The sequence below is a fragment of the Gadus morhua genome, chromosome 20 (genome assembly GCF_902167405.1).
Source record: "Gadus morhua chromosome 20, gadMor3.0, whole genome shotgun sequence".
Lineage (NCBI taxonomy): Eukaryota > Metazoa > Chordata > Actinopteri > Gadiformes > Gadidae > Gadus > Gadus morhua.
The window spans coordinates 17,044,506-17,054,935 of record NC_044067.1 but is presented as its reverse complement, the minus strand read 5'-3'; the positions used below and the strand labels follow the sequence as shown (position 1 = coordinate 17,054,935).

Sequence of the window (10,430 nt, the reverse complement as noted above, 5' to 3'; positions counted from 1 at the left end):
AAGGGGACGACCCGAATCTTTAATGACAAGGGATGTCAGCCTCTAAGGTTCCAACTCTATCATCATCAGATCACAAGAGTTTGCCTTCAGGATGTTTAAAATTCCCCTTCCATGTGGAAAACCATCTGATGACGAACTAATTTGAACCAAGCCTTCTTTTGGAGATGAATCTTAATCTTTCACATTAACTATCAAGCTTGGACTCTTCAGACACTGTGATTTTTCTGGCTTGTTCTGCACTCTCGAATCATGTGGCCTTTCGTCCGACTCAACATTTCACCATCAGGGATAGTTTAACAAACTAAGCATGTTTTGGTCCAGCTAATTAGCATAGAGAAACTTCCAGAACCGAATGATTCAGAACCGAGGCATTGTCCACAAAGCCGCTCACTCGTCAACAGTATTAGTGAAGACGGATGACCTAAGAGTGGAGGGATGCAAAAAAAAACACCAGAACATGAAGCTTCGGGATACAGAGAACACAAAGCATTACTTTGTAAACACGAGCAAACGAGATCGGCAAAGGCCACCCGTCACTCGCTTAACACAGACAAACCGACCTCAGCGCTGCGCCAAGAAGCCGCCCGCGTGTCGGCGCAATCAGAGTTTATTAGTAAGCAACGGCAGGACCAGACCCGCGCCTGTAGACATGTCTCAGCTGCTCCTTTGAAGGGGAAAGTTGTGCAGCTGATGGGACCCTGATGCCTCCGTTAAAACGTCCATGTGGGTTGCTCCTTATTTAACATGTGAGTCATAGCTCTTGTACAGTGAAGCACTGTAGAATCTCATCTCCAGGTTGGACAGCATGTTCCAGGGACACGCATAGCAATACAAAATCGACCAGGCCGTAGAATGGCTATTATGTGAGTGAGTGAGGGACAGAGTGAGTATTCAATGGAATATGTGAACAAAGAAGTCCATGCGTGAACACCATGCTTCAGCCTTCCGCACCGAGACAGCCAAAGTATTTCCTGTGTTGTAGGAACCCAAGTCGTCCTGGATGCAAAGTAAGCCAGCTGGGCTTCAGTGTTAGTTTCCATTCTCTAAGTTCTGGTGGTGTTGGTGGAGACCCAGGGGACACATAGGCCCCACACGCCCCAATTGGCTAAGTGCTGTAATTAAAGACCAAAGAGGGAGACGGCTCAAGTTCTTCTTCCTTTAACCTCACAGCGACAATAGAAGGGATATCAAACTGCCTAGCCTGCAGTTCATTGGCCGCAGCAGGGCAGGGAAACAGCTGATTGGCTTCTGTTAGAGGCAGGAGAATCAGACAAGTGTCTTGTCTTTCAGATATTTGAAATATGCTTGGGGATTGGGATGGTTGATGGTGTAAGATGACAGTGATTGAGTATGCAATGCGAGGCATGTAGTGCAAGTTTCAGGTATTTTTTCCAAGGTCAAGGATGTCGTATTTGATGGAGAAGTATAGGTACTAGTATTTATTCCCTTAAATGTACAGGTAGATGAGACAGAACCATACAGGATTCAAAAGGAACCCAGTGGTGGGTTTCTTTACGAAGGCAAAGAAAGGGTCAAGGGGATGTCAACATCAAAGCCACTGGCATAACCTACTTCAGACCTCCATCATTACTACTGACCATAATATGCTTCTCCGGGTCGTGTGTGTGTGTGTGTGTGTGTGTGTGTGTGTGTGTGTGTGTGTGTGTGTGTGTGTGTGTGTGTGTGTGTGTGTGTGTGTGTGTGTGTGTGTGTGTGTGTGTGTGTGTGTGTGTGTGTGTGTGAGCAAGTGGAGGGTGGAGAAGGACATGAAGACACACTGTGACTTTTCTCTGTTTCAGCCACAAGTGGATTTGCCTCCTGTACAGCTGGCAGAGAATGTGCACACATACATAAACACACACGTTTTAGATTTGAAACATGTTGCATATTGATACAAGCACATCCAAACAAATATTCCATCCCCTCAACTCTCACCTTGTCCCTCCGGGTGTGTTTGCATGTGTGAGGGTGTCTATCCGTGCAAGATAAAATAGCACTTTATTAATGTCAGAGTGGAAATTTGGGAGTGTGTGTGTATAAGCATGTGTTCAGGTGTTGAGGTGTGCGAGGGGGGGGGGGGGGGGTCAGTTTGCTCTGTCTGTTCACTTTCTCACACCTGTTTCCATCGTCGGCTCCGAAGTCCAGTTGGGCTTCGTACACGGAGGCCAGACAAGGTTTAGAAGGGCCATTCATATATATGTTAAAGTCGCAATGTGTTACATGTCAAATCTCTCCTCACTTAGAATACCCTTCACATATCTGTAGTCAATGCCGCTTGACTGATTTCAATGATGTGATTGATAACATTGTGTAACAAAAATATTCTACAAATACAAGATGCTGGTCAGCCTGTAACCTCTATTTAGTTACAAGAATCATACAACCCTTCCAAAACCCCTCAAATGAACTGCCCAGCCAGCTGAGCTAAGCTGGTTCACATCACACATTTGCCCATCAACTTACAGTAGACTGAACTAATTTCGTTTTTTTTTAATTCTGTAAGTCTCTGAATGTCTCCCTATTCATGGAGTCATCTGTTGATGTTTGAGCTGGGTGGTGTATCTAGCAATAAATCTTTTATAAGTGGACTTTGATTTGGTATATAGGGAATGACCCTAGACCATGGTCGTATCCAACTGTAAGAAAACGTATTACCCACAGCTAGGCATACGTTTAACCCCGACACGCCTCAGAACTCCGATCAAGTTCAACTGAAATATATGAACCTGATATTTCACAATTTTTTGTATATAGTATTTAATACAAAATTTTGTAACTCTTTACAAACATTGCAGTCATGTCCGTTCAAACTGCCAGCTGTTAACCAATCCCTGGACTAGACATCATGCGATGGTTACTCTAAGCGGACACCTTTCATCATTAGTATACCATTTTATCACAAAATGTGTATCAAAAGATTTCCCATGCAAATTAGAGCCCATAAATTATAAAGTAAGCAAAATAAGAACACAGGACCGCACACAAAGATCACTAGGAACCAAAGCGGCCCTCTAACCTCCTGCCAATTGTAGGACAAACGAACGCACACTTCCCAAGGATAGACACATGAAGACTTGGAAACCAACCAGATATAAAAACTAGAGCAGCAACCAAGAGAATTATAATACTAGGAATCCACAGCATCACGTGGGATCTGATATGATGATTTGATCTATTGAGTGTGAAGGACGAAGAGAGCGAGAGAGCATGAGACAGAGCTAAAAAGATAAAACATGACCGAGATGTATAAAGATGGTTGGCTAGAGTGGTCGACCTCATTCTGCTAGATTCATCTGTTCTGGACCATTCCAGATGAATGATGCAGTCTGCGATAAGCTCCTTTTCTGTGTGTATGTGATCGCCGAGTGTAGGAAGAAGGAATAATGAACTGAAGAAGAGCAGATGGAGGCAGACAGAAGGGAGTACAGAGAAGTCTGGACTCCTGAGGTCAGTCCAATACCAAAAAAATGTTATGATTAAGGTGATGGATATTGGGTGGGCTTACCACGGGTTTACCCAGTTTCTAGGCCTGTTGTCAATGAACTGCCATCTAAAAGGTTTGTTGCGTTAATTCAAGATGCTAACGTAGCTATAATTTTAAGCATTTGAACTGTGAAGATCTTGAGCAGACGTTACTGAATAACGACTGCATGTCAAATATTAGAAAAAAATCTGCCACGCCTGACAAAATACACATGATTGCACAGGAAAACCACAACAGAGAAAAAAATAAATATACACATTTTTAAAAGGGGATGTGGTTCAATACTTTATTCATTGAAGTCTTCAAACACATTTTCTTGATATACATTTCCGAAGGTAAACTAGCGTGAGGTAAAGGTGCTGCGAATAAATGAAATTCCATCATAGTCAAAAGCTGACATACAATCACATTACTGATCACCATTTCAAAAATATATTTTTATAGTATGACACTTCATATTTTCCCCACATTTTGTAGTTTATATGCACACACACACACGCATACATCCACGCTTGCATAACGTAAACAGGGTGCCATGTTATTCCCAAAACTCTCCATGCAGACAAACAGGAGAGCACTAGTAAAGTTATCCATGTTCCTGAAGCGCAGGACCGGCTAACTACAGGAAATAAATACACTTCCCAGTTTGACCACAAGGTGATAAAATACATGTGTATTATCTGTATTTGCGGTCCAACTGTGGGAATCATAATACTGATCATAGGGAAAACACAGCAGAAAAACAAGCTCAGAAGACACACACACACACACACGGCTAGGGAGTAACAATTCACAGTCTGGGTCTGGATTGATTGTCTAAACATGCCACCTTTTAAACACTCAGACTATCCTCCCTGCCCTTTACTCCAACTAGCATAGGGCTAACCTGATCCTACTCCATCAAGCATTGCTAGTCGATCATAGATCCTAGTTGGTCATAGAACTTTAGCAGTCTGGGGTTGGGCTGCAGTTGTATCCAAAAGTGGGTCACAAGGCTTAAGAAACAAACAATTGGCATTACTTTACCTTTTTCAAGGTAATCTGACTAGGGAATGGCTGAATCCATTGCTGCCACGGTAAAAATATGTCTCGCTAGTAAAAAGCTAAACTAAACGAAAAAAGTCAAGCAGCTCGTTCAGGGGAACCCAAAACAAAGCAGCCATTTTCTCACATAAAAACATGGGGGGGGAATTGTGAAGTTATGGGACAGTCGAACCATCAGCCACCTGAAAACCCTGGAAGTTGTAAACCCTTGAATCCACCTAACATGCACCATCACACCAAGCTTTCCGTGCTCCATCCATCCAATATTACCTTATGCTTCCACGCTTGCTGGGTGGGGGGCCTTCACCGTAGCTTAACCAGAGGTGGCTGCACAGCCATTTGCTGAGGGACACAAGCTCATTGGGCTGCTTGGAGTCTTCTAGAACTCGACTTTTACAAATTCATGACAATGACCTCCACAAAGCAGCCCTAGAGACAGGGCCTCACACAAGACACTTTGACCCCATTAGTATTGTGGAGGGAAGATTGTACAGTGGATACAATATTGCATGGCAACGTTAACAGATAATACAAAACAATATGAAGGGCTACAGGAATGACTAGAGGAACCATCTTAACGGCACAGTAAGGGTCTCAAATGGGGAGAATGTAACCAACTTAACCAACCAATGAAATGCCAAGCCTGTACATGCGCCCCTATCCCCGTAATCCGAGTGCGACACTGGTCGTATGGTTGGGAAGTGGGGAGGAGGCCCCTAGACAGCTGACAGCGTTAAGACTTCCTGGCGCAACCTTCAAAACAAAGATACAGAAACTCTTAAAAAAGGCACCAAGAGGTTTGGTTGCTGGTGGTGCTAGAGGTGTGGCCTGTGCTTAACACCAAACAGGAAGACAAGATAGTTGTAGAGGCCCACTCTGTCCCATCAGAGCTCTGCTACATTAGAGGCCTAGCCTTTTCCTCCTACCCCAAAACCCCATTCAGTTAGCCAGACAAAACCTCTCAAGCAGGCCAATCACGCATACATATGCTGCTACGCACAAAATAGGAGCCAATGCAGGTTTGTAAACGCCACTAAGGTGGTAGGGGTACAACTTTCCCCTTGAAGTGACTTCCGAGAGGGGAGGGGCTCTTTGGGAGTAAAGCTGGTAGCTGAATGGAGACTGGGGGGCAGGCAGGGGGCAGTTCTACTTCAGCGGATGACAAGAACCTTTGGCTTCACATAACAGCTATGCCTCGACCCCTGCCGGTAGTGCCAAAAGGGGAAAGGAATTCCTGGCTGGTGAACCAGCCCGTCCTTGGCCTATCCCCTATGACCCGAAAAGGGGCTAAAAAAAAAAATGCTTGCCCCATCGTCCCCAAACGGTGAATCAGCCGCCCTGTGTGACGAGAGGGTGGCACCATGCCAACGCAACCCAGAAAGTAGATAATTATAGACTACCGTCCGGGACTCCCTCTGTGCGGCCTCTGACTGCCATGTGCTGCTCCTTATAAGGGAAGGCACTGGCTGCCACGCCGTCCTCCACTACTACCAGGAACCCTGCTTCCCAGAGGCATGCTCCGTCTCCTGAGGAGAGAGAGGATCCGGAAGGAGGGGGGTATACAACGACAAGGAAAGGCTAAAGTGGAGGAGAAAATCCCCAATAGACAAACGTAAAGACATTTCCTTCACACACACACACACACACACACTCACTCACACACACGCACTCACTCACTCCCATGTCCTCACAGCCCTGGGGGGGAGGGACGCCATCTTGGAAGTGCGTTTCGTAATTCCACGTCAAAATTAAAAAATAAACCGCGGTCTGTCACCCCTCTCAATCATAAAGCCTCTACACGACTCTAAAGACCGCCTAAACCCACATGATACAGCATGCCGCTCAACTTTACAACACGCACATATTTTCTTAAGTATGTCCTTTTTACACCAGTGCTCTGCGTTTCTTTTTTTGTTTTTACCCCAAGTATACATTTTATATTAGATTGAGCTTTTTTTGCTTCATTTAGTTACATGACTTCAAATAAATTATAATCATTAAGGCCTTATTCTCATCCTCCTTCCTTTTTAAAGATGGACCATAGTCAACTGAAACGTGCAAACCCAGAGGAGCTATAAGGCACAAGAGGAAGCCGTCATATCAATAAAGATTTGAAAAAGAAAACCAAAAACAGAATTATCCAAATAACACTTAAATACAAAATAGATCACTTTGGATTGGATGGCATTGCGACACGCAAGGATTGAGTTCTTGACACTTGGCAAGTTCCCAGTCCTCTATGCCTTCACAGGAAAAGAAAGCTTTTTTTTTATGGCCCAGATATTGTCTTTATTTTTTTTTTCAACTTTTTCTCTGCAACAATTCTGTTCTCTTCAACGCCAGCGGCGGCCACTGTCCCGGCATACGGCCATATTTTTTTTGCTCATCTCATGAATACTTTTTGTCTGTTTTTTGTGTGCATGTTTGTCAGTTTGCGTCAGTTGCACGGCAACCACGTGGGAATGTTCTGGTTGGCCACATAGTAGTTGCTGAAGTTGTGGTCGCGCACGTAGGGCGCCGGCTGGTAGTAGCAGGTGACACTGGAGGCGTCGGGGATGGCGTTCTGCTCCGCCAGCACGTGGAAGGCCAGCAGCGAGATGAGGTTGAGGGTCTGGCGCCGCTCGTGGCCCATGAGGCACACGGTGCTCTCGTCCACCACGCGCCGCAGGATCATCAGGTAGTCGTACTTGCAGCGCTCCTCGCCCACAAAGTGACTGTGCAGGTAGGCCTCCACCTTGCGCTGCTGCTCGCCCACGTCGGGGAAGTCGATGAAGAAGCGGGAGCACATGTAGCGCTCCAGCGCCTTGAACTCGTCGGCGTCCGTGGGCTGGAAGTCGCGCACCAGCAGGTTGCAGTACTTGAGCAGCCCGCCACCGCGGATCTCCTCGGGCCGCTGCGTGGCGATCAGCTTGCCCCGCAGGTGGCCCATCGCCGCGCCAAAGTCGCCGTACACGCTCTCGCCCACCACGGACGGGTGGAAGGTGGCCGACATGGGCGCCCGCGACAGCTCGTAGTAGGCCAGCACAGAGTCCAGCACGATCTGGAACGAGTCCACGCTGAACTCAAACTGCCGGCGGAGCGTGTCCACGAACTTGAGCTCCACGTTGCGGCCGTTGTTGTTGCACAGCGAGATGAGGCTCCAGCGGTCCTGCTCCGTGTTCACCTTCACCAGCTTCTGCACGTAGGCCTCCTTCAGGGTCACCGCCGTGATGCGCTCCTTGTTCACGCCGTCCGGCAGAAAGTCCAGCAGGGTGCCCAGCACCACGTCGCGCACCAGCTGGAACTCAGACTCGCAGGGCAGGTCCACGCGGAAGATGACGTCCAGGTCCTTGTAGCTCCAGCCCACGTCCTGCACCAGCACGTGGCTGGCCGTCGAGCCGTTGAGGCGCACGTCCTTGACGCGCACGCCGCTGCGCTCCAGGCGCGAGCGCACGCGTGCCACAATGTCCTTCAGGCGCACCTCCAGCGTGGGGAAGTTGCCACGGCCGTGCACGGGCACTGCCTCCGACAGCACCTCGTCCAGGCGGCTCACCTGCTCCCAGGACAGCAGGTTGGTCGCCACTGTAGCCATCTTCCAATCAGAGTGCAGATAAACTGGCAGGACAGAAGAAAAAAAAAAAAACGTAAGCGATTTAACAACTTCATGCATATAGAATACAACCCTTATTGATTTGATTTAAAGAATACAAACGTACTTGCTTTGAAGGAGTATTGACATGTACAAAGGTGACAAGACCCTACCAGTTAAGAGTTCTGATAAACAGGGAGGAAGGGATAATAATTGTTTTCGAAAATATTAAGATTCAACTTATTGATTTAAAGAATGCACTTAATATATACACACACAATACAAAATAAAAGTATACCATAGGACGTGTTGTAGTAGCCAAATTCTGAGAAAGGGAAACCGCAATATATCATAAAGAGGGAACGACCTTTGACCTTTAAGGTCTCACCGGCGTGTAACGGGGCGCGCGCATCACACACACCTGGCTGCGCAACAGAGAGTAGGGGGGAGGGGCGGGGGGCGAAGGGGCGCCTGGCTTCCAGAAGAGCGTACCACGCCGCGAGCCTTCCGTTCCAGAACCGCGACGGGCACACACGTTTTAAATAAACACGACAACCGACTATTGTTTATTAAATAATTGTCAATCAAAACGACGGGTATTCAAAGAATGCCGACCGTATCGGCCTTCATTTATTGATGACCGCTGTTAGCCTCATTTCCCCGTTTGTGATTAAGGACACATTTATATCAAAACCCAGTTAGTGGACACCAAACGCCCGAGTGTAAATGTTAAGTTGCGTTACATAATGTTGAAAGATAATGCATATAAAAAAAAAGGCATGTCATCTAAACACCATACCAACGTTAGCAGTGGTACAAGTCAAATAGCACCACATCACGGATATCATGTTATAAAGAACCGTCCGGCTTGACCACTGCGCTCAGCTGGTTACATTGTAAATCAATGAAGTCATTCATACAATCGCGAAAGCAAAGGGTAGCCTACTAGGTAGATCTATCGATCAAAACTCAAAAACACTTTGAGCCATAAAACGCCAACATTTAAAAGTTAAACCGGGGAATGATATCGGTATCACGTGTCAAGAAAGGCGAAATCAGCAGAAATGTCATGACACGTGAAAGGTTTAAACGCCCAAAGCAGGTCATTTCTCCATGTGATGAATAAAAAGGTACATACGGTTCAAAAGGCTTCCACGGATAGAGGTCGAATTACAAAAGACTGAGGAAAGTTTGCATTCGTGCCGATACTTCCATATAATCCAGTAAGACAGACAACCGCAGCAGACTGCAATGTAGAAATTCGTCCTCAGCAGCTGACTGAGAGCAGGTATTTATAAGCCGAACCACAGCCTCGCCGGAAGACACAGCCAGCCCACAATACAGTCCCTCTTGGTTATTTAATGTGCATTTAAATAGTTGCAAAGTATTAATTATTTAGATTTATAGGAGGATATTTCTAAAGTACCTTCAGGTCCAATTTAAATCGACGATGGGGGCTTTTTGAATCAATTCGTTCTTAAGTTTGGTTGTATCAATGCGCCGATTGAAGACCTGTGATTGGTCGATGAAGGTTTTTGTGTTGCCAGGTTACCAGGGTCGCTTCCTGTTCTCGTTTGAAACGTCAGTGCAGTCACCACGACGTGAGTGGATGAATTTACTATACTAATAATTCTGATTCGGGTTAGGCCCCTACTAATTAATTTATACTTTCTCTTAAAATTGCTCTTTTCAACATAATGCATGATACAATACGTATTTGTTGAACATAGACAATAGACATCCCACGTCAAATACAGTAAAGGAAGTACAAATAGGTCTATAGAAAATTTAAATTTAAATAAAGTATATATGCATTAAAATAAAACTACGATAATTATACTTATTATGAATTATAGTATTTTATTCACTGGTTTGACCCTATTCCCATTTGAATAATGACGTAACACAAAGCACTAAATAGGTAGAAAACTTCATTAGTTACAGTTGCAAATAGACAAAATAGTGTCTTGGAATTGTTTTTATTATGGCGACAAACACACACACACACACACACACACACACACACACACACACACACACACACACACACACACACACACACACACAGATATCCACAAACACACACGCAAACAAACAGAAACACACGCATAGAACATGACAGAACAGAAAACAAAATGGTCTCCTTTTGAATTCCACAGAAGATGGTATGTTTTGGTCACTTCCCTTGAAAGCTTACAAGCAAACCGGTGTTTCCAAATGTCATAATCATATTAGTCTGTCAATATAGGTAAAACACATTGAAATCTCAGGAATTCCCCCCCCCCCACACACACACACACACACACACACACACACACACACACACACACACAC

General features: G+C 45.5%; 1 protein-coding gene across 2 annotated transcripts; it reads right to left on the bottom strand.

Moving 5' to 3' along the window:
* Positions 1-3,742: 3,742 nt before the first annotated feature.
* Positions 3,743-9,606, bottom strand: tent5c (terminal nucleotidyltransferase 5C). Of its 2 annotated transcripts, none has more exons than XM_030343671.1 (2): positions 9,523-9,606; positions 3,743-8,122 (listed from the first exon to the last, which is right to left on the bottom strand). In XM_030343671.1, the coding sequence occupies exon 2, from the start codon at positions 8,097-8,099 to the stop codon at positions 6,966-6,968; it is 1,134 nt and encodes a 377-aa protein (XP_030199531.1). In that variant the 5' UTR covers positions 8,100-8,122; positions 9,523-9,606; the 3' UTR covers positions 3,743-6,965. The 2 variants fall into 2 exon arrangements, with proteins under 2 accessions (XP_030199531.1, XP_030199530.1); XM_030343670.1 differs by lacking the exon at positions 9,523-9,606 and adding an exon at positions 9,235-9,512.
* Positions 9,607-10,430: the final 824 nt, after the last annotated feature.